This window comes from Schistocerca cancellata, chromosome 6, assembly GCF_023864275.1.
Source record: "Schistocerca cancellata isolate TAMUIC-IGC-003103 chromosome 6, iqSchCanc2.1, whole genome shotgun sequence".
Classification (NCBI taxonomy): domain Eukaryota; kingdom Metazoa; phylum Arthropoda; class Insecta; order Orthoptera; family Acrididae; genus Schistocerca; species Schistocerca cancellata.
The window spans coordinates 261,814,236-261,838,426 of NC_064631.1; the positions used below are offsets into that span (position 1 = coordinate 261,814,236).

A 24,191-nucleotide genomic window follows, 5' to 3' on the forward strand; every position below is an offset into this window, starting at 1 on the left:
TCATGCTTCGTTTGTGTCCTAGGTGTAGTCGAGGTGGTCGACAGTCTGCTGTGTGAACATTTCCAGAATCTGGATCGGTCACGGTCGCTGCTGGCGTCACAATGAGATAACAACTGCCCGATCTGTTGTGCAGGTACGTCCACCTTTGCCGCCAGAGCGTCGTAGTCAGTGTGCGATACTGTGGCAAATGTGCTTGCGCATTGCAGAGTTGTTACACTGATAGACGCCGATGATATAGTGTCTTGCATCTCGTCTGATAGCTCTACCACTGCGTCTAAAGGCATGTCAGATTGCGACGTGATGATTAGTTTAATGGCGGGTGGCAACTGAGTACTCCATGTGGTTCTCAGCAGGATGTCCAGTACTGGGTCAGCATCAATCTTGCTTTGCAAAAGCTGCAAGTACTGGGATGGTTTGCAGTCCCGAATGTCTTTCTGCATCTGGTCTTGACAATTAAACAAAGTATAATGTAGCCATTTCTGACCCTTTTTGCGAGACTGCTTCGCTATTTTCATTGAATTATAGTTGGCCACCTGTCGAAACCAGTAAAGCTGTCCTCATAGCAGGGGACGTGACCGGCTCAACACGGCGTGCCGAAAGTTTGGCGGCCTGGCGATAGACCACCGTGTTGTCTCGTTGTTCACGCACTCCACGTGAAATGGAAAAATTAAATGTTATAGGATATTAATGAGCATTATTTGCATGAACTATATTGGTATATTAATTACACGGAACATTTTATTGGGTGTCTTTTTTCCGCAGTGTTGGCAGTTGTGGGGACATGTAAGTTTATTGTTTACGATAAAAATAAAAGTCAGAGTAACCTACTTTTCGTCCAGAACTGCTGTTAACCCACGTGGGCTCTCGGAAACACACATTATGGGAATTTGCCTTTCCCCTTATGTAATTGTTGTTTATATTGCAGCATGAAAGAGCAAAGAAATTATGTTTGAATGTGTGGCAGGAGGATGTTGTATGCGCAAGTACATTGCCTGCAACGCTGTGTAGGCCGTTATCGTGGATTTTCACGTGTACGTCAAGAAATACTTGTGAAACGGTGCTTATCGGTCATGGCGAAAAGTAGATTCGAGTATGTAAAAAAATTTGAAGCGAATGACAGTTGTCTTCCGAACTGCTGGATAGTGGTTAGACTTGATGGAAAAGATTTTCACAGGTTTACGGATGCTCATGGTTACGAAAAACCTAACGATGTTCGAGGACTTAATCTCATGACGGAAGCGGCAACTTATGTAATGAATCAGTGGAAAGAAATATGTATAGCTTATGGACAAAGTGATGAGTACAGCTTTGTTTTTAGGAAAGACACCACATTGTTCAACCGCAGATCGTCAAAGCTCATGAGCATCGTAAACAGTTTATTTTCGTCGGCATTTGTTTACAATTGGGGAAAATGTTTTGGTTCAGTTCCATTACAGTACCCACCTTCTTTCGACGCACGGGTTGTGCTGTATCCGTCCGACGATAATCTTAAAGATTATTTGAGCTGGAGACAGGCAGATGTTCATGTGAATAACCTGTACAACACTGCTTTCTGGTCACTCGTATTAAAAAAGGGGATGACTAATACAGAGGTACTTAAGTTAAAAGTTGTTTGAATCTGAAAATGTATTTTTACTGTTGTACAAGCTTTACATAGGCGTTGATTTCCCTTTGCCCACTTGTTGTAGGAATATGATCTATTTTAGAATCATTTGCCCATCCATTGAAAGTATTTTATTGGCCGTAGATCTTCGTGCAAGCCCTTTGCAGTAATTGCTGTGTTACTAGATTATCAGGAATTGATTATATCCTGACTTGTGATCCATGAAGTGTTGTGTTACTTGTGCAGTATATTTGTTAGATGTTGAGTTATCAATCCAGAGAGGTTATTCCTTGAGCCATCAGGGTGTGGATGAGCAGCTCATGAATTGTTAAATTTAGCCTAATGTGATTATCTCCCCTCCCTGGAGCTCAACATTACTTTCACCCCTGATTATGCTTTTTGTACCTTAAAAGTGCCAAGTTACACTTTGGCTTATTTATTTATCCATCTTTAAGGATAAATACAATCATTGTTGTCTTTTGGGTCCACAGATGGTTTCAGTGTTAAATTATATTATTCTCTTACACCAGTAAACTTTCGGGGAACTAAATTGTTCCTCAATGACCACTAAAAATCCTTTTTTGCTTTCAGTGCTATTCTTCCTTGACTTAGAGAACACCATAGCATACCATGAATGCCATGATGTTTTTCTGCTTTCACTGTGCTTACAAGAGGTATAAAAATTTATATTTATTGGAAGGAAGGGCTTTCTCCTCACACCCTGTATATCAGTTTTTCTGAATAATTGTATATACAAATGTAAATTATGCTAATGTTTTTTTTCCAGTGGAAAAGTTTGTTTGATAAAAAAGTATTCTGGTTGGAGGCCTAAGTTAGTTCTTACATATAACTGAAGAAGTCAAACATGCCCTATTACTGGATTTGGAAATATAAATAGCAGTCCTTTATGGTTCATGAGATCAGATCACATCTGATACTCGGAGTTCTTAATCTGTAGATTATACCACTGTTGTCGAAAGGAATTAGAGTAGATATGTGTTGTGGCTGAAACAGTTGTTAGTCAATGGTGGTTCATTAGTCTTGCAGGAGTATCACTGTGCAAGGTGTTGCAGCCTACCAGTCATCTGCAGAATGCTGTACACGGAGGCTGGGACCATTAAGCAGTGTACTAGACAGAGTTTTTCTTTTCCAGCTGGCTGAAAATGTAGGATAAAAATACGCTAAATTGAAATGTTTATAATCCTTGCTATCCCAGATATGTAAGTGTGCAAAGGGCCTTTGGCAAATGACAGTGCTAGTCATCAGCTGTTACTCAGCAATAACCTTTAAATAGGTTGGATGTGCTGTCCATTTGAAGGAGATGGACCACTGGACCACAAGCTTGGCTTGGACAAGAGAGGAGACGAAAATGGGTTATGTCTTTCGAAGGGACTGGATTGAAAAAGGCCCTTCAGAAATTGGATATGTACCAGTATAGTAATCTCTGGATTTGCCTTGAAATTGATTTAGAGAAATTACAGAAAACAAATCTTAATGCAACACTTACTTCTAGTGGGAAAAATAAGTTGTACAGCAAATCAGAATAGTTTATTATTAATCTTGAGCATTTTAGCTCTTTCAAAACAGCGTGACTTAACAAGAAGTAGTAGTACACAACATATTATTTAGCCGTAGTAACCTGCGTGCCGTGAGTGTACTGTTGCACGGGACTGGTTCTCGCTACATTTCTTCTTTTGGCATAATGTTATGGCCATGCACCCATTCCATACTAGAGGACCTCCCTCACTGACACAGCTTGTGCTGTGTGTATGGAAGAAGCTGTTGTGCCCTCTCCAGGCTTCCTTGGTCTGTTCATAAATGTCTGCTAGGAGTATGAAGCAGGTTTTTTTTTTTTTTTTTTTTTTCCCCCCCCTCCAGAAATTCTAGCATCTCATTAACAGTGTTTTCTCTGTGTTTTTGTGGTGGGTGATATTCGTGCTCAAATCCCATCACAATAAGTGGCACTTCTATAATCAAGAACTGATCTGATAAGCCCTCTGTATGTGTGGACTGCTACATTAGAGTCAACTCCCCACCATGTAGCTGTGACGCTTCTGATGATCATCCTTACCATGACCATTTCTATCCCATGTTATATTGTTCACAAATGAACTGAATGTGAACCATCTCTTTTGAGTGAGCAAGTAACCCTATAATTTTGTCTTCATGTCTGACATATACCTGATTAAGATATAGAAAGAGCCATTCAGAAGGCTTTAATGAGACATAAGAACTAAAAGAACAAGTTATCCTTGCATTACTTCCTTTCCTCCATTCTTTAAAAAAGATTTTTATACCTCATTGTCAGCTCCCTTTGGGTTGGTAAAATTGTATTATCTAGCCACAAGAATCTGTATGCCCTAAGTGCTGTTGTGTGGGACTGATTCTCGGCCATATTTCTTACAGGGCCGTACTATTACAGCCACATATCTCATTTCGTGAGAGGGAGACTAAATGGGGACCCATTCAGACTATAATATTTGTTTGAAAGTTATATTTGATAGTTTTCCTGATTGATTTGTACACATGGTGACTTTTTGTTGTGTTGGGTGAGACATTTTCATGTTTGTGAAAATATTTTTCCATTTGCTTTAGTATATCAGTTTTTCCATGCAGTTTAATTTCAACCAGATCCACCCTTTATGTTTCAAAAAAATGCAGGGGATAGGACTGTTACTAGAACAATAACTTGACTTTCTTTCAAAGGGCGAGTTGAGTAATTCTGCTCCTTTGATAGCCTTCTTGTGTCAGTCTCCAGATAGTGAAAGTAAGTTTCATTTTTTAGTGTGACTTCCTTACAGTACATAATAAACCAAGGAATTTGAGGGGAACTAGCTGTTGGTAGTGAAAATGTGTGTCAGTCAGGCTCTGTGACAAACTGAGGAGCTAGCATGACATAAATATGCACACATTGGTCTTTTAATGAGTGGTTGTTCTGATAGAGGGTTGATGGGTGACTCCAGGAATTAGGAAATATGTGGAAGGCAAGGAGGGCGACAGACGGGGAGGAGATGGATAAGGCGAAAGGAATTATTGGGAGGGGGATAAGGAGGAGACAAATTGCTCATAGTGACAGTGGCAGAATGTCAATTCATACAGCAAATGATAAGGAAAACTGACTACTGAATGGAGGAATGGGTTGAGAGTCCAAAGTTATGATGGATGAAACGTATGGAAAATGAAGAATGAGTGCAGGAAGGAGTGAAAAGTGATCAGCCCAGGATGGAGACATGCTGAGATTTAGTTCAGGGGTGTTGTGGAAATGATGATTTTATAGACGAAGATATTCTACAATTGCAGTTCAGTGAAATAGTCGTGCACATAAGGAAACCCATATGATACTGGTACTGAAGCAGCTATTGAAGTCATCATTTTCATTTCCTCTAGTGTTTCATGAAAATAATTACACCATCCAATTGTAGACTCAATTGTACTTCGGCTTCCTCTCTCAAGAGTATCAGTACATACTAAGGAATCAATTATTCCAATCCAGTATACAGACCACTGTCTCAGTTAACCCGTCATAGCTCTTAAGCTTACGTTGCTGATATACTATGCATCCATGCAAACTTCCTTTATGTCCCATTAACCACACTGCTTTTGAATAGCCTCTACAGACTCCCAACACTATCATCATTGTATTCTTCAAGAAATTTACTCTCGCTGAAGTATCAGCTCTTGCAAGAAGTTGGTTCTTCAGCTGTGAATCGAGGCTTAATCGTACCAAACTTGTAAAGTATCTGAGTTCCTTAAAATGTTCCAGACAATGGAAGTATTAGAGGCAGTCAAATGAAAACAAGACAGATGGAAAAAAATAGTAAGCTCTTTATTATTTCAAAAGTAATCACCATAACTGTTAATACATTCATCCCAATGTAAGACAAGATGGCCAGTGCATTCCTAGAAAAATTTTTGCATTTCCTTGTGGAACCATGACTGTATTCAAGTATACAACTCTTCAGCTAAAGAAAATTGATGGCCACAAATGCCTACCTTCACAGCTTCAAAATTGTGGAAATCACACAGGAAGAGGTACAGCATAGGCGAAACAAAATTGGCAACCTCAAGGCTCATCCACATTTTGCCAGGATGGTTTTGACTATGCTGCAGAAGTTTTGCTGGAAACTCGTACACATCCTCCATTGTTCTGATCTCTCCCCCATTTGATTTCCATATTTTTTAAGTCCTGAAGAAAGACATTCATGGCTGTTGATTTGCTTTGGATGAAGAGGTGAACACCTGGGTACAATTGTGGTTCCATAGGCAACTTCAAACATTTTTACATGAAGGCATTGATCGTTGCTTCTGACAGTACGATAAATAGAGATTACTCTCATTTTCATTTGACTACTCCTTATATTTTTGCCTGCCCACCCTAATGGCCACAACCAGCATTAACCACATATGGAGCCTTGTCAAATTCAGGTCCAACTTCTGTCTCAATCCCTGATAACCTTCCAGGAATTTCTCGTTTCGATCCTGGTTTCACCTTCCTCCCCCAAAGTCTTTTTTTTTCCTGGTGAGTCTAACATCACAGATTTTGAACAAACAGCTTTTGTGACCTAGTTCACTGTTGTGATTGGTTACAAAGCTACCATAGAGATGCCCTCTGCTTTTGTTGCCCAGCATTGCATAAAACCCAATTCTAACCAGACCGAGCGAGGTGGCGCAGTGGTTAGCACACTGGATTTGCATTCAGTGGGACAATGGTTCAATCCTGCATCCGGCCATCCTGATTTAAGTTTTCCATGATTTCCCTAAATCGCTCGAGGCAAATGCTGGGATGGGCATGGCCGACTTCCTTCCCCGTCCTTTCTTAATCCAATGAGACCGATGACCTCACTGTTTGGTCTCTTCCGCCAAACAACCCAACCCAATTCCAACCATATCAGTCAGGTGTTTCAAAAGGAGTCTCTATCAGGGCAGTTGTGATGATCAGTCATTATGTGGTGCTGTTTTTCCAGTACCTCCTCTTAGAAACTTTACCGCTTTGATCCCATTCTAGAACTTTAGTGTGGACTTCAAAGAACTCATCAGCAAATTAGATTCCTTCCAAAACTAGTCAGTCACCCTCCTCACAGTAGGAACCCCTCCCCCTCCACCACCTTTTCCTCTTCATTGTGCCCAAATCTCCTCAAGCCCAACTTCAACCCTATCGTGGCTGGTTACAGAACTAGCACAGAGATATCCTCTACCTTTGTGGACCCATCATCCCCAATCAATCGCTGTAGTCTCCTTCAACATACCCAAGACACTAATGCATTTCTTCATTACATTTCCACAATCTCTGGCCACATTATCACTAGTCTTCTCGCTCCTCAGTGTAGGTACTATGGCCCTGTTTATAAAAATCCCTCATGACATTGCTATACTGAGAGAATACTTTTCTCAGTGTCTCCTCATGTAAAACGTTAACTGCTCACTTATCTGCTCGGCCAGTCACATTCTGACTGAAAAATTCTTCTTCAAAACCAAATCTGTAAACTGTTTCTCATATCTGCCATAAACATACATAAGGATTCTTTCTATTTAACTGAATATCTTTTTGGTGTAGACTCATGGTACTCTTCCAGATTCTCAGTACCATTCCTAAATGTACTTCAACTGGTCCTTCTCAGCTTTTATGGATGTTGAGCTGCTGCTTTCTGATGACTGTATAAAAACATTTCAGTATCAAACACACTGAAGACCAACAATACCACCCTTTTGACAATTGTTTTATGTTCATTGTCAGAAAGTCTGTGATCATACTTAAATCTGTAGGACAAAATGGGCATGCATTGATTACCTTTACAAAGGCCATGCAAATGGATAATACCATACCCAACTAGTTCTTAAATATAATTTCAATGCAATTTTTTATCATAATTGAAATAAACATGATGCCACTGCAAATCAGTTACTGAACAATACAGTCCTTATTGCCGAGGCATAACAAGCCACATCGTTCACCAATATCATGCCTTAATGAAGGACAACCGACTCAAGTTCTACCCTCACATCCTAAACTGATATTTTGTCACCTACACAATATCCCACCAAATCACCATGCCACTTGTAATTCTAAATGTGTGCTGTGAATGTGACAAATGTAAAACCTGTGCAATTCCACTACCCACCATTTCTTATTATATTCCTGTCACAGGCATTTCTTATCTGATCAAAGAGACTACATATGGGAGTAGATGTGTCACCTGTGAAAGTCGCTGCAAGTGCTGTACAGTGTTTTTTGGATAAAAGTTTACCAGTTGTTTATGAAGGAATGACACTGCCGAAATATAAAAAACTGGAAATACTACTACCTGGTTGTGGTTGCTGAACATCTTGCTCAACAGAGCAGTGATGAATTCAGTAACTGCTTCAATACTTGTGTCATTTCATAGCCCCCCTCCTTCCCAACCTCCCTCCAACTACTACCCCAACCTCCCTTCTGCTTTAACCATCACCAGCTACTCTGAAATGCATAGGTGGGGACTGTGCATTATGTTCTCCATTCTCTCTCTCAATCTCCCTGGCCTAGACCTCTGCTTATACCCATCTTCATCCACTTGTTGCCCACATAGTGTCATTTTATATCAGACTTTTTTTTGTTTTGTCCATTTTGAGGGTCTCCTTCCCCCCCACCCCCCACCCCACCCCTCCAATCTTTCAACCTGACTGGATTCCACTCTTCCCCTTCTAATCTCTTAATCTCCCCCCCCCCCCCCTCCCAAGTTTTTGGTCATTTACATTATGAACTGATATTATGCCAATAGTACTGAAAACTATTTGTCTCCTTTCTTTCACCACCTGATACTTTTCTACCACCACCACCACCACCTCCTCCTCCTCCTCCTCCTCCTCCTCCTCCTCCTCCTCCTCCTCTTTCTTCTTCCACACATCTTGCCTCCCTGCTACCATAATCCATTAGTGAGAGAGGAGAGATGGAAGGAAGTGGAAAAGCTATAGTCAGTTCAGAATAAGTTTGACAGTTTGGCTGGACCATGTGGGGTGGGGGTGGGGGCACTGACCAGAGTTGGCATATCCCCCACTGACCATGCCCATAATCTTAATTTCATTCAAATCACTCAAACGGGCAAATTATTTAATGTACAAATATGGAATTGGTGTCAGTGTGTTTTTGGAAGATGTGCACTGTTTTCATTTTAGATTTATTTGCAGCAGCAAATTAATAAGGCATTATACTGAAAATCTGTTTTCTATTGACAATACCCAATTTTCAGCTTGCGGGAAAGTTAATTGTTATTGAAGTTAGGTCAACAAATTATGTGAAAGATATCTTAAGAATACATCAAATTTTCATCTGTTCCAAACTGGATCTATTACTTTTTTCCTAACACGAGATAATTTCAGATAAATGTGATGCACAATGGTCTGAGCCGGCCAGAGTGGCCGAGCAGTTCTAGGCACTACAGTCTGGAACCGCGTGACCGCTACGGTCGCAGGTTCGAATTCTGCCTCGGGCATGGATGTGTGTGATGTCCTGAGGTTAGTTAGGTTTAAGTAGTTCTAAGTTCTAGGGGACTGATGACCTCAGAAGTTAAGTCCCATAGTGCTCAGAGCCATTTGAACCACAATGGTCTGCTTGTGTGTCAAATGCTAAGTGGCCACCAGTATGGTTTCATTACGAGAAACAGATAAATAAGTTTATAATTATTAAGTTTTCTGATCCACTCACTCATTTATAACACAAAAAAGAATAAGATTTATGCTTGTTTGGTTGTTTGTTGAGAAAATTTTTCTTAAATAGACAAACAGGTATGCGGGACAGAACAAAAATAATACCAAAAGCAGTGTTATAGTACTGCAGCAACTGTTTTGCAAACAGTGATATTTATTTTGTGTGGTAGATATTAAATTCCTAGGATGCACTTCATTTGGAGTTAGTTGCTGATAACAACCTTATTACAGTATCAGAATTTACAAATATGTAAACTGTGTACTTCAGACATGCAGCTGAATCTGCCTGTGCTCCATTTATATTGTGACAATTGAAAAACTCCACTGATATCACTCTCATTGTTAAGGCACTTGTTTGAAGTATCACTGTCACTTTTCCAAACCATCTTCATTCTGCCATGCTTTTTTTCCACGATTCTCAGTGCATGTTTGCTGGATTTCTTGCGTGTGACATTTGTAACAGCTTTTGTAAGTGCTTTAGTTGAATAAATATAACCTTTCATTTGGGCTCATATTAATTCTGTTGGGTTGAAATGGTAGTGGTTAGGTGGTAGCGTAACAATGGTAAGCCCATATGTTTTTGCCAGCTTGTCAGTTTCATATATGAGGAACTGTGATTTAGTTCCGTAAGCTCTACATTTCTATTTTATCACTTACAATGATGAAACTTGCTGGCAGATTAAAACTGTGTGCCCGACCGAGACTCGAACTCGGGACCTTTGCCTTTCGCAGGCAAGTACTCTACTAATCTGCCAGGAAGTTTCATATCAGCGCACACTCCGCTGCAGAGTGAAAATTTCATTCTGGAAACATCCCCCAGGCTGTGGCTAAGCCATGTCTCCGCAATATCCTTTCTTTCAGGAGTGCTAGTTCTGCAAGTTTCGCAGGAGAGCTTCTGTAAAGTTTGGAAGGTAGGAGACGAGATACTGGCAGAAGTAGAGCTGTGAGTACCAGACGTGAGTCGTGCTTCGGTAGCTCAGATGGTAGAGCACTTGCCCGCGAAAGGCAAAGGTCCCGAGTTCGAGTCTCAGTCGGGCACACAGTTTTAATCTGCCAGGAAGTTTCATATCAGCGCACACTCCGCTGCAGAGTGAAAATTTCATTCTGGACTTACAATGATGTTACGATGCTGGAACCGATCACTCATTTCCTCCTTTTGCTTTGTGATTATAGGTGCCTTGACAATATATGAATGTAAGGTGTGTTATCTAGAACAGTTGTTGATAGTTTTGATAGTTTGCCCAGGTTCGTAAATGTAATGTCTTCTTTGATTTAAAAAGTAGCAGACCATTTGAGAGAATATTTTGCAAGGTGCCTGCGTGAAGAAGAATAAGTCTGCCCCCATCCCATTGCCAGTAGACATTGTCATTGTTACTTTAGTTGTGTTGTCTGTCTAATTCTGCTTGACAATGTGACCAGAACTAACCCATGTTCCTTAAATCCACACCACTTTGTCAATATTCACTTATTTGCCTTAAAAATCAGTATCACCATCAACAGCTTATGGCCACAGAAATGTCTGTAGTGAAATCCTAGATTGTGCAAAACTAGGAATAATTATATGCAGCTGGCTTCTAACAGATGTGCTGCCTTAACCTACTGAGTGTCGGATGTTCCTTTCTGTGATGATAATTGTAAACGTGATGACGAATTACATCCCAGCAAATCAACTTCTGTTCATTATCTGCTTACCTGTACATAGTTTTTTCCCGTTAGTTTCAAACTTCCATGTTTTTCCAGCTTTCTAACTCCTGAAATTGTAAAAATGAAAACAAATGATCATAGGTTGCAATGGTCACACAGTACAGCAAGCTGCCTGAACTGAAGTGCAAGTGGGAAGTGTTGTGGTGGTGGCGACTGTGGAGCTTTGGCAACTTCAGGTGGTTGCTGCAGCTACAGGTCTCTTGGAATTGTTGGAATGCATGCTGTGCAGTTGACTGGGCTTATAAGTGTACCCGGTGCAACCATCAGCTTCGTGCAGTTTTCCTCGTTTTGATTTTTGTTTCCATTGTCAAAATATTTCAGTTGTAGTAATAAGAACAGATGAATGGCTGTGCTGGAAGTACAGTGGGGCCCACTTCACAGCTTGCTTACTGGAACATTAACTACTTATTACTTACAATGACTCTGATGAGATCTGTACAACATAGTCACTTGAAATGTGGAAGATTTTGGATTCTGTCATCATTGACAATAACAACCACACTTTTAATAACTGACAATAGTTGCCTGCAGAGTCATATACCCTGATAAGCCAAAATATTATAGCAGTTGCCCACCATGACACTGAATACCATATGGTGGCATCACGACTACTAAATTTGCGTAATCAGAATGCTATGGAACACATCTGTAACACTATCACATGCACAAACCAGCAGCCTCTAAGTTACGGGAATTGTGTGACCAGTGTGTAAATATTTGGTGCCATGTACCTCTGGAAACCTACCAAGGACATGTCGAATCCATGCAACGTAGAACTGTTACAGTACTGCATTCCAAAAGTGGACCAACACACCATTAAGAAGGTGGTCACAATGTTTTGGCTCATCAGTGTAAGTGCTGGTGAATATTTGAAATGTTCACTTCACAGCCTCACTCTGTTTGAAGACATTTCATTCTCAGACTGCATTTTGGAAGCTTAATATAATCTAGCAGGAAAGGTGATGTTGTACTGAAATACTGTCTACTGCCCTTTATTCTTTTGTGTGTGATTTTATATATATACAGGGTGCGTCAAAAAAATGTATACACACTTTGAAGCGTCATAGAAAATTTATTTCCCGTTCTACAATGTTAAATTTCTGGAAGTGGAAAGCTTAAAGTCCAATTGGAAAAATAAATGTACTTTGCAAATGTGATTAATATTCAAACTGGTGGCCTTCAGCATCAATACATTCCTTAGTACGAGTCACCGCTGATTCCGTACTTCGTACCAAAGTGTGTGTCCATTGAGATTTCTGCGCACACCGCCTGAATCTCATTCCACAATGTGTCCAGGTTATGTAGTTTACGTTTGTACACCTCATCTTTTACTGTGCCCCATAAGGAGAAATCCAGCGGCGTGAGGTCTGGAGAGCGTGCAGGAAACTCGATTGGTACCCTGCGTCCTATCCACTGGCCTGGCAGATTGTGATCCAGGTATGCTCGTACGTCCCTATGATAGTGCGGCGGGGCACCATCTTGTTGGGAATAAAACTCATTACTGTATAATGCACGAATGGCAGGGAATATGGAGTCAGCATGCATTGTTAGGTACGTTTCTCCAGTAACAGTACCTTCAAAGCGGAAAGGCCCAATGAGTCCCCTTGCAGACAAACCACACCACACATTTACACCAGGCAAATTCACAGCCTTTTCAACTGTAATGTGAGGATTATCTTCAGCCCAGTACACACAATTGTGCCTATTGACAGTAACATTGAGCTTGAATTTGGCTTCATCCGACCAAATTATGCTACCCATAAATCCTGGTTCACGTCTCACCATCCCCTGAACCCATTCACAAAATTCTAACCTTCGAATTGGATTGTTGTCACTTAGCTGTTGCACAAGCCTTAGAATGTACACACAAAACTTGCCTGTCTTCAGAATGCGTAGCACACTACTAGCACTTACAGGGTGTTTCAGAAATGACCGGTATATTTGAAACGGTAATAAAAACTAAACGAGCAGCGATAGAAATACACCGTTTGTTGCAATATGCTTGGGACAACAGTACATTTTCAGGCAGACAAACTTTCGAAATTACAGTAGTTGCAATTGTCAACCACAGATGGCGCTGCGGTCTGGGAAACTCTATAGTACGATATTTTCCACATATCCACCATGCGTAGCAATAATATGGCGTAGTCTCTGAATGAAATTACCCGAAACCTTTGACAACGTGTCTGGCGGAATGGCTTCACATGCAGATGAGATGTACTGCTTCAGCTGTTCAATTGTTTCTGGATTCTGGCGGTACACCTGGTCTTTCAAGTGTCCCCACAGAAAGAAGTCACAGGGGTTCATGTCTGGCGAATAGGGAGGCCAATCCACGCCGCCTCCTGTATGTTTCGGATAGCCCAAAGCAATCACACGATCATCGAAATATTCATTTAGGAAATTAAAGACGTCGGCCGTGCGATGTGGCCGGGCACCATCTTGCATAAACCACGAGGTGTTCGCAGTGTCGTCTAAGGCAGTTTTTACCGCCACAAATTCACGAAGAATGTCCAGATAGCGTGATGCAGTAATCGTTTCGGATCTGAAAAATGGGCCAATGATTCCTTTGGAAGAAATGGCGGCCCAGACCAGTACTTTTTGAGGATGCAGGGACGATGGGACTGCAACATGGGGCTTTTCGGTTCCCCATATGCGCCAGTTCTGTTTATTGACGAAGCCGTCCAGGTAAAAATAAGCTTCGTCAGTAAACCAAATGCTGCCCACATGCATATCGCCGTCATCAATCCTGTGCACTATATCGTTAGCGAATGTCTCTCGTGCAGCAATGGTAGCGGTGCTGAGGGGTTGCCGCGTTTGAATTTTGTATGGATAGAGGTGTAAACTCTGGGGCATGAGACGATACGTGGACGTTGGCGTCATTTGGACCGCAGCTGCAACACGGCGAACGGAAACCCGAGGCCGCTGTTGGATCACTAGCTGCGCGTTGCCCTCTGTGGTTGCCGTACGCGGTCGCCCTACCTTTCCAGCACGTTCATCCGTCACGTTCCCAGTCCATTGAAATTTTTCAAACAGATCCTTTATTGTATCGCTTTTCGGTCCTTTGGTTACATTAAACCTCCGTTGAAAACTTCGTCTTGTTGCAACAACACTGTGTTCTAGGCGGTGGAATTCCAACACCAGAAAAATCCTCTGTTCTAAGGAATAAACCATGTTGTCCACAGCACACTTGCACGTTGTGAACAGCACACGCTTACAGCAGAAAGACGACGTACAGAATGGCGCACCCAGAGACTGCGTTGTCTTCTATATCTTTCACATCACTTGCAGCGCCATCTGTTGTTGAAAATTGTAACTACTGTAATTTCGAAAGTTTGTCCGGCTGAAAATGTACTGTTGTCCCAAGCATATTGCAACAAACGGCGTATTTCTATCGCTGCTCGTTTAGTTTTTATTGCCGTTTCAAATATACCGGTCATTTTTGAAACACCCTGTACATTACTCTCACGTGCTGCTTGCCTTGAAGATTTTTGAGGTGAACGCTGAAACAGTTCCAAGACCGCAGTTGTGGAATCATCACTTTTAGCTGTACGAGGTCGCCCTGATGACCTTCATGCACATCACACACTGTTCCATGAATTTCTAATTTGTCTCGTATATGTGTAATTGTTAACCTTGAAGGTGGTTCTGTGCCATACTCACTTCTCCACTGTCTCCGAACCGCAGCTACACTCTCAAACTTGATTATCTGCTTCCGTGCTTCAAAGCTCAAACACACGTCCACCATGTTGCAGTTACTTCCTTGCCACTGCTGCCACCTGTTGAAGAAACATAACATTACTTTCTCACAGAGATTTAACCTTGTAGAACGGGAAATAAATTGTCTATGACAGTTCAAAGTGTGTATACATTTTTTTTACGCACACTGTATATACACAAAATTCTGAAGTACAGGTGAAAGAAACATATTGTTGATTTTGTACCCAACACAGCTGAACAATTTAAGTTGACAACCGCGTCCCCCTTCCCCCTCCATCCCTCTGATGCTTGGGTCCAAGACAATAACATTAATTATTACACAATGGAAATGAAAGATTACTACTCACCACACACAAATTATTAGTTAGAACTATCAGTTAAGCAGTCGAACTATCAGCTAAGCTGGAGGTTTGCAGTGGCCAACTGTAGATATTATGTGTAATTTTATTGACAGTAAAATAAATAAAACTTTGAGGGTTAAGCTAATATGTTATAAGCAGAATGAGATTTCCACTCTGCAGTGGAGCGTGTGCTGATATGAAACCTGGCAGATTAAAACTGTGTGCCAGACCGAGACTTGAACTTGGGACATTTGCCTTTCGCAGGCAAATGCTCTACTAACTGAGCTACCCAAGCACGACTCACGACCCATCCTCACAGCTCCAGTTCTGCCAGTACCTCGTCTCCTACTTCCCAAACTTCACAGAAGCTCTTCTGCAAACCTTACAGAACTAGCACTCCTGTAAGAAAGGATGTTGCGGAGACATGGCGTAGCTGCAGCCTATGTTTACATATGTTTGCAAGCTCGCAGAAGAGCTTCAGTGAAGTTTGGGAGGTAGAAGATGAAGTACTGGCAGAATTGAAGCTGTGAGGACAGGTCATGAGTCATGCTTGGGTAGCTCGGTAGAGCACTTGCCTGCCAAAGGCAAAGGTCCCCAGTTTGAGTCTCAGTCCGGCACACAGCTTTAATCTGCCAGGAAGTTTCATGTTATAAGCAACATAAAATCAATAACAGAAACAGTTGTAATCCTACTACCGATCAGAAGCTCTGCTAAGTGTCTTTGAGCAAACGTAAATGAAAATCATCACTGGATTAATTAAATGTTGCACGGACTGGAAGGGATTTACAAGAAGAAATCTGAAGTGTAGAAATGGATAAGGTAATGTCTCATTATGATCATAAGAGCCCCCTGAAATAAATGGATAAACATTGCACTTTTATGCTTTACAAGTGAGAGTACAAGAGAGACATTAATTGCAAGAAGGAGAATTAGATCAATAAGGATAATTCGCAGTGTGCTGGAAATATGTTTACGAATGAACAGATATACCTGATGCCTCTGTATCCAAAGGAACACTTGTAAAAGCTGTAACATTACAAGGAGACGAAATTAATGAATAGTTCTTAGCTTCAGCAGGCAAAATTCCAAGAAACAGAGAAAAAGGACATACTTAACTTTCAGTATTGTTAGTTCCTTCCTCAAAGACGGATTAAGAAAAAGAGAAATTCGAAGTTAAATGAAAAGTATGGATAACAACTCGAAGGAAAGTAGGAGAAGAGATGAGAGCAAATAAAATGAGGAATAGAGAAGGGGTGGGAGATGAAAATAAAAAAAGTAATAGGGCAAATGATGAACTTTACAACTGGAGAAAAAGTGGTAGGGAAGAGGCATCGTTATCAGAGATTAAGTCTACAAAGACATCGGATGTAAGATTATTTCGGAGAACAATTTACCACTTTGCTCTGGTTTTGATGTAGGCAGAGCACTATATCAAATTCTGTTTACCAACCAATACATATTCACATCATGGTCTTTTTATAGGTATGACCACACCAAACTGGCATAGTTTATGAATCTCACACAAGAACTGTCCACCTTGGGGACTAAGGACACACAGTATCCAATTGCTGAGCAGACTCTACAGGATCACACAAGGGACCTGAATACCTATTACACTAAACAGTCCATTTAGATCTTCCACCCCTCAGGTGCAACCAAATGCCAACAGTGTCTATGGGCAGTGGAGGTTCAGTGCACTCTGTTGTGCTTGGGATGAGAAATCACCTTTCAGAAATCACTCTGAAAGGTGGATGAAGTGGTGTGACCTGGTCAAAAAAAGAAAACATTCTGGATGTAATATAGCTTCCCAATTGGATCTCCAGGGGAAGCAGCAAAATAAGAATCAGTCCAGGAGAAAAAGTGCTCCATATTGGGACCTGGAATGTTTGGATTTTGCCATAACCAGAGAAGCTGAAAAACCTGAAGAGAGAAATGAAGATAAATAAAATCTATGTGATAGGCTTAAGTGAAGATGGGAAGGGCAAGGTGAATGATGGTGTCAGAATCTATCATTCAGGGAGAGAAAAAGATAGCAGTGGGGTTGGCATTATAGTATAAAATGAGGTAACAGCTTGAGTGAAAAAGAGTTAATATATGGGGAAAGTAGACTCAGTGCTCACAGAAAGATATATTAATAGTCTAGGTGTACATTCCAACATCCTGTTATGATGATTTAGTAGTAATACAGCAAATGTATGAACATATTGAAGCTCTGTTGAGAAAATATGGATTGGGAAGATGAAATGAGAGAAGAGAAAGGTCACTTGAGTTTTGTCTGAAAAGGAAATGTTCATCACTGATAAATGGTTTGCAAACCACAAAACACAGCACTGTACATGGATCTTGGCAGGAGATAGAACTAGATACTAAATAGATTATAGTTGATTGGCTAATAGGTACAGGAATGCAGTGAAAAAAATCTTGACAGGCTACTGAGAACTGGTATTAGTAGCAATAACATGTTCCTCATGATACAGATGAGCACAACATTGAATCAAGTGAAGAAAGCATACAAGTTAACACATGAAACAGAGAAAGAATGAGATGAAAAGTAATTAAAACAAACCATGAAACAAGAAAAGATGAAGTAGAGGAAAGAGGGACCAGGTCAAAGATGTTATAACCCCAACAGCAGAAAAATTAGAAATAGGATACTTCCCAGGAAACAAGGAACTCCTATACAGAATAGGAGTGTGACACAAAGGAACCTATTAACTTGGATTTAAATACTTGGGGTTTCTCGCTCGTCCCCCCCCCCCCCCCAGCTCTGTTGGAAAGTGAAAATGAAACATGCTGAATGCTGCACAACTTTCTGTATGGTGCATAAGGATGTGTGATCCAAGTGCAAATTGTTTCTTCGTCTAGCATTCACTCAGTGAATGTTGCAGTATTTTTCTGAATGCATCAGTATTAGTAACAACAAAGCCATGATGGAATATATGAGGTGTGGTTATAAAATAATGGAACTGATGTCACAGATTAAGTACTTGTGTGGCAAAGATGAACTAATGATGCAGTGAAGTGTGAAGCTTCTTAGTCCAATGCGGCATATGTCATGTCTGTAGAAAACCAGTGTGGCCATGGCCTTCATTTGTGTAAGAGCCATTATTTTGTTTTGCCGGGAAAAGATGATGTTACTGAAACGCATCTGTTATGAAAAGAAATGTATGGCAGATACTGTTTATTAAGAGTGTGGTCCTAGCATTTCCAAGGTGGCAGAGAAGACGAAGAGACTCACACCCAAGACACCCCTCAACATCAAGAATGGATGAAGATAACATAAAAGTAGATAATTTGATTCAATCTGATTGTTGGTTAGGTACTCAATCAATTTCTGAAACTATGAATTGACAAAGAATGTGTAAGGCAAATTTTATATAACAAGTTTAACACAAGAAAAGTGTATGCGAGACTGGTGCTAAAAATTTTTACAATTGGACTAAAAGAAGCTCATGAAAATGTTTGTATTGACACATTGAATACCTTTTTTTTTTTTGGAAAGAGTGACAACATGTGATGAATTTTGGTTTTTCACTTATGATCCAGGAACTAAGTGCCAATCCATCTATCGAAACGGCCCAACTTCACTGAGAGTGAAAAAAGCTCAAATGAGCAAATCAAGATTCAAAACAGTGATGATTGTTTTGTTCAATACTTGTGTTGTGGAATTGTGTATCTGCACTAGGTTCATGAGGTCAAACTATTAATCAACGTTACTATTTGAGGTTCTTGCTCAACTCCATGAGAAAATAAAAAAAAAAGAAAGACCCAAACTGTGGGAGAACAAGTTATGGGTTCTACATAAAGATACTGCACCGGCTCATACCACATTATCTATGAAGAGGTTTCTAGCAAAGTACAGCATTTAAAGGTTTCTAGCGAAGTAAAGCATCCTCGTATTAGACCACCTACCGTATTCCCCTGATTTAGCACCATGTGGCTTTTATCTACTCCCCAAGGTGAAATGTGCATTAAAAGGGACAAGATTCCAGTCCACTGAAGCAGTGAAAGAAAAAGTGGCACATCTCATCAAGGAGCTCACTCGGGAAGACTTCTACCAGAACTGTTTCTGTCAATGGAAAATTAGCAAGGAGCGTTGTAGGGCCAGAGGTGGAGGGTATATTGAGGGTGACAATAACTGAATATGTATGTTTTTGAAGCAAAAAGTGTTACAGAAATAGTCCTGTTATTTTATAGCCACACCTCATCTGTAACGGGATGTCAGAGGTAAAATTCCAAGACACCTGAGCAACAGTTTGCATGAATTTCATGAATTGACACTGGAGGTCAGTCTGATCACCCTTTTCTGAACTAAGAATATTCTTGCTGAGCGCACAGAGCTGCCCCAAAATATAACGGGATACAAGGTAATAGAGTCAAATTATACAACCCTTTTTGTTGGAGGCAGTGGAGATCATTCTTGAAGTGAAGATGGCACATTCTTTCCACAGAGTTCTTGAATATGATATTTCCAACAAAGTCTTCAATTGCTCACAGTCCCAAGAATTTAAAATGGTCAGCTTCACTAGCTGTTTGTCCAGCTTGGACAGTAAAATTTTGCTTTTAGGCGATTTCCACAACAGAAACTGTATGCATTGTGTTTTAGTGCCGTTAAATGTTAATCTGTTCTGTGAAAGTCATGTGCTTATGTCACTAACTACCTCTTAGCTACATTATTTATGTTACATTCCATGTCTTTCAGAATAACATGTACATCATCTACAAAGAGAAATACGTTTTAAGTTTTCTGCCATGTTCAGTGGCAATCTCCACTTTACCCAACTCCAGTCAGATTCAAACCTCTTCCCTATTTGTTGACACTGGAGGACAGCTTTCTGCGTCTTCCTTTCCAGATATGAAGTGTATTACTGTTGAGTTATTCCCATAACATGTCTGGGTCCAGGGATTTTGCAGCACCAAGCAAAAATAGCAAGTGTTACCACCCTCTCTCCCTCCCACCCCCCACCCACAACCCTACTTCCATTTGCAGACCTAGTCAGCCTTCTTCTAAAGTAATTGAAGACATGCATGGAAAAATGGGCTAACCACCAAATGTAAAGTGTTACCATCTGTTGCTAGATACGGAATAACAAAATTGACATTGGTATGCCAGTGGTAATCTGCTTTTTGTGTCCTCCTTGCTTGTATGTCGTGGGTTATTTGGCTGCCTAGGTAGAAGAATTGCTCAACTTCGTCTTCTTTGTGATCCCCTATTCTGATGTTAAGTTTCTTGCTGTTCTTGTTTCTGCTACTTCTCATTACTTTCGTCTTTCTTCATTTTACTCTCAGTCCATGTTCTGTACTCATTAGACTGCCCTTTCCATTCAACAGATGCTGTCACTCAGGACAGTGATGTCAGCAAGTCTTCTCATTATTATCCTTTCACTTTGAATTTTAATCCCACTCTTGAACTTTGCTTTTATTTCTGTCATTGATTCTTCAGTGTGTAGATTGACCAGTAGGGGAAAGACTACATCCCTGCCGTACACCGTTTTTAATCTGAGCACTTCCAGTATTATTGTTTCCTCTTGGTTCTTGCACATATTGTACATTACCAATCTTTCCTAATAGCTTACCCCTTTTTTCTCAGAATTTTGAACATCTTGTACCATTTTACATTGTCGAATGCTTTTTCCAGGTCAACAATTCCTATGGATGTATCTCGATTTTTCTTCAATCTTGCTTGCATTATCAACCACTATGTCAGAACTGCCTCTCTGGTGCCAAACTGATAGGCACCTAATACATCCTATATTTTCTTTTCCATTCTGCTTACATATAAATGCTTTATTTGCTGGAAAAATTTGTAAAGTCCCAATGCCTGTTTAGTGTGTCCATAGTATAGAAAGGAAAAGTGGTTGAAGTTGGGTATTGAGAAGGCATGCTTTCCGACATGGCATAATCACCAATAATGGCTCAAAACAAGCAGTTTGAAAGCATTTTCATTTAGTGTAACAAAAAGCAACAGTTAAATCCTGAACAAAGTTGTTGGCTTGCAACCAGTGTGAAATACAATGAAACTGCTTAAACAGTTCATACTACACTGTTGCGATGCTTCAGCTCCAATATAAGGTTTGGTAGTATTTTTCCCTAGTAATCTCAGTATTAACATATATTAATTATGACTTCATTGTAGAGAAAGTAAAGATGACAAGGGAAAGATTAAAAGAAGTTGCAGAGAAAGAAAAAATAATAATTTAGAGGAGTGTGTCGAGAAGAAATGTAAATGGTATTGATGGCAGATCCAAGAAAGACAGAGTGATGAGGAAAGGATGCCATGTACCTTCTCATGTGTAAGCGATACTTCATCTAAATGACTGGATAAAAGCAGGATATGGCATGTGATGGGCAATGCATTTTTTACTTATTCTTTATTCACTTATTACAAAATGTCTTTCTCAGTGATACCACTGTAGGTGTTTGAGTATACTGTGTAGGAACTGTTAGGCCATCACACGTTGACATTTATCTTTACTTATAAAGTGTTCCGCTTCTGTAGGTGCTTTCAAGCTGATGTAGGTACAGTTCAAGTGTTGTGTAAGCAAATGATAGAAACTGAGTTGGCAAGTTTTGCCATTTTGAAAGACGTACCCAAAGTAACCATCTCCAGTTCTTGATCTGTCATCTGTTCCACTACAGTGCAGACAATTTCCAGTAACAAAGTAGATTTTATGAATGATTTGTAGTTCCAACTTATTCTCACATTCTTCATTTATGCAAAACTTTCGTAGTCTTCTTTAATTCATCTTTTTTGAACCATATTAAATTTTAAAATTTTTGCCATCCCCAGAAGTTTGCCACTTTGCTTGGTGGCCCTGTAGGTAGAGCTGAGGAAAAGGGTGGTTCAATGCTTCATGTCGATCGCTTTTCTGTGCAACTATGAACATTGAAAGTTGGTTGTTGAAGAAGAGAGAAAGGGGAAAAATTAAAGCACTTCAGATATGAGTTTGGAGAAAAATAAAGAAAATAAAATGGGAAGATACAACAAAGAACAGTGGAGTAATGGAAAGATTAGAGCAACAAGCAACACTCCTAAAACTAATTAAAGAAAAGAAAAACTGGGGAGGTGGGGCGTATTCTTCTAGGAAAAGGAACTCTATCAACTATCGAAGGTACAGTGCAAGGACAGAAGAAAATAGAAGGGGAAGAATAAAAATGCTGGATGAAGTGAAAAGTGGAAGGTACCATGCTATGAAGCAACTGGCCTGGAACAGAATCAGGCGGAGACACACATTGTATCAGGAACTTGCCAATAGACAAAATTACTAGTTCCCATGAATTTTTGTCTTTGTCCTCACAACAGGTGGCTCCTTCTCAACTTGAGGTCTGAATGACTTGTCCCTCCCATCCAGCTTGCCCTTCAATCCTTCCCGAAGAAGAACTAACGTTTCTAAAAGCTAGGTATGATACTTTCTTCCTTTTAAATGTGAGAGGAGATTCTTAAAAGGTGTAGCCATGGTGTGCTGTCATTGAACAATTACAAGACATATTTGGCATAGAGTATATGGTCTGCTCACATTTTTACAGAATTAATTGAAACCATTACATATTCAATATTTTGTTATTTTTAGGTGACCATATATTTTGTTATTTTTAGGTGACCATTTGATGTTTCACAAAAAAGCCTATACCTAGTTGTAAATAATGGAAAATTATGTGCTTATTTATGATATGACTCCACTGTAGCATTATACATGTTTAAGTTCTAAAAGGAAAAGGCAAATATAAGCTTATAAACATAATTTATAAATGTATATTATGTATTTGTCACATAATTGCACTGTTATCAGAAATGTTGATTTGTATTCACATTATATCACAAATGTTTTTTATTACAGGCAGAGGAACGACTACGTGGTACTCTCACTGCAGATAAGAATGAGATACTCTACTCAGAATTTGGTATAAACTACAATAATGAACCTCCAATGTTTCGTAAGGGTACAGTATTGCTCAGGAAGCTGATTAGAGTTGAAGAGGGTGGAAGACTTCGCAAAGTTGTTTTACCATTTTGTATAGATATAATTGGAAAACAGTTTTGGGATGAAAATCCTGAAATACTGAACTTTCGTGAACTACAGATATGTGACAGTGGCTGTGAATCTCAAAATTCTGTTTCTAGAGAAGCTCCCAAAAACTCTGTTTCCTGAAGACAGCAGAAATATTTATGAAAAGTTGTAATATATTTTCATCACATTTTATGTGCTTTTAATAAAAGACATTGCAGATTTGTAAAAAATAGTACCTTTGTGAAAAATCCATAACTAACACCATCTTAAGTGGTCTTTATAATATGTGTTTATGCTGCTGATTTTACTATTTTCAAATACTTTACAGAATATCTACAGTCAAAGGAAGCTGTTTCTTTGAGACTGTTCTTACAGTCCCCAGTATCACCTCATTATAAGCTGAATTGCATGTTTAATTGTATACTCTCAAATCCTAAGATGGATTCTCATTTTTAGTCATATTTTCTGAAGTCTTCTACATCCTGATTTGTGTGGAAGTGTACAAGGGGAGTGTATGGCAGATGCTCCATTTTGTTTAAAATGCCTTTGTATTTTTATGAGAGTTCTTGGTCTCTAGTGTGTGGTGTTACAAATTGCCTGATGCATAACTTCAGTCTGCTGCCATGTAGATCATTCCAAATTAACTCCAGTTTACTTTATCCTGACAGCTTAACGTTCAGCTCTGATTAAGTTGTTTCAGTTCAGTGACAAAAACTGCAGGTGTTCTTAGGACTTCGTTTAGTATGATAAAAGTTGTGGTTACAGTGAGTTTTGAGAGCAGTGCAGTTTCTTTGAAAGCTGCAGTATATAACAAAAATCCACAAATTTATCAAACAACGTTGTTCTCCATTACCTGTTTTACACTTATCCACAGGCTAAATCATGTTGTGTGTTTTGTTATTTGTTGTTAGTGGCTTTGTTTACAGCAAGTGAAAACATGTTTCACATTGGATGGTAATAACAAGTTCCTTGTGATCCATAAACTACATGAACCTACTGGGTAGTATTAATGACGAGCATCTCAGCAAGCTAAACCAGAAATAACTCTGTTTACATTTGGTGGTGCATATGTTTCATATCTGGGCACTAAGCAGTGCTGCCAATACTTTATAAATTGAAGTTCTGGGCATGCTCTGC

At 39.9% G+C, this 24,191-nt stretch overlaps 1 protein-coding gene across 1 annotated transcript; it reads left to right on the plus strand.

The window, feature by feature from the left end:
• Nucleotides 1-831: 831 nt before the first annotated feature.
• Nucleotides 832-23,292, plus strand: LOC126191436 (probable tRNA(His) guanylyltransferase). Its single transcript, XM_049932311.1, has 2 exons — nucleotides 832-903; nucleotides 22,884-23,292. The coding sequence occupies exons 1-2, from the start codon at nucleotides 880-882 to the stop codon at nucleotides 23,193-23,195; spliced, it is 336 nt and encodes a 111-aa protein (XP_049788268.1). The 5' UTR covers nucleotides 832-879; the 3' UTR covers nucleotides 23,196-23,292.
• The last annotated feature ends 899 nt before the right edge of the window (nucleotides 23,293-24,191 follow it).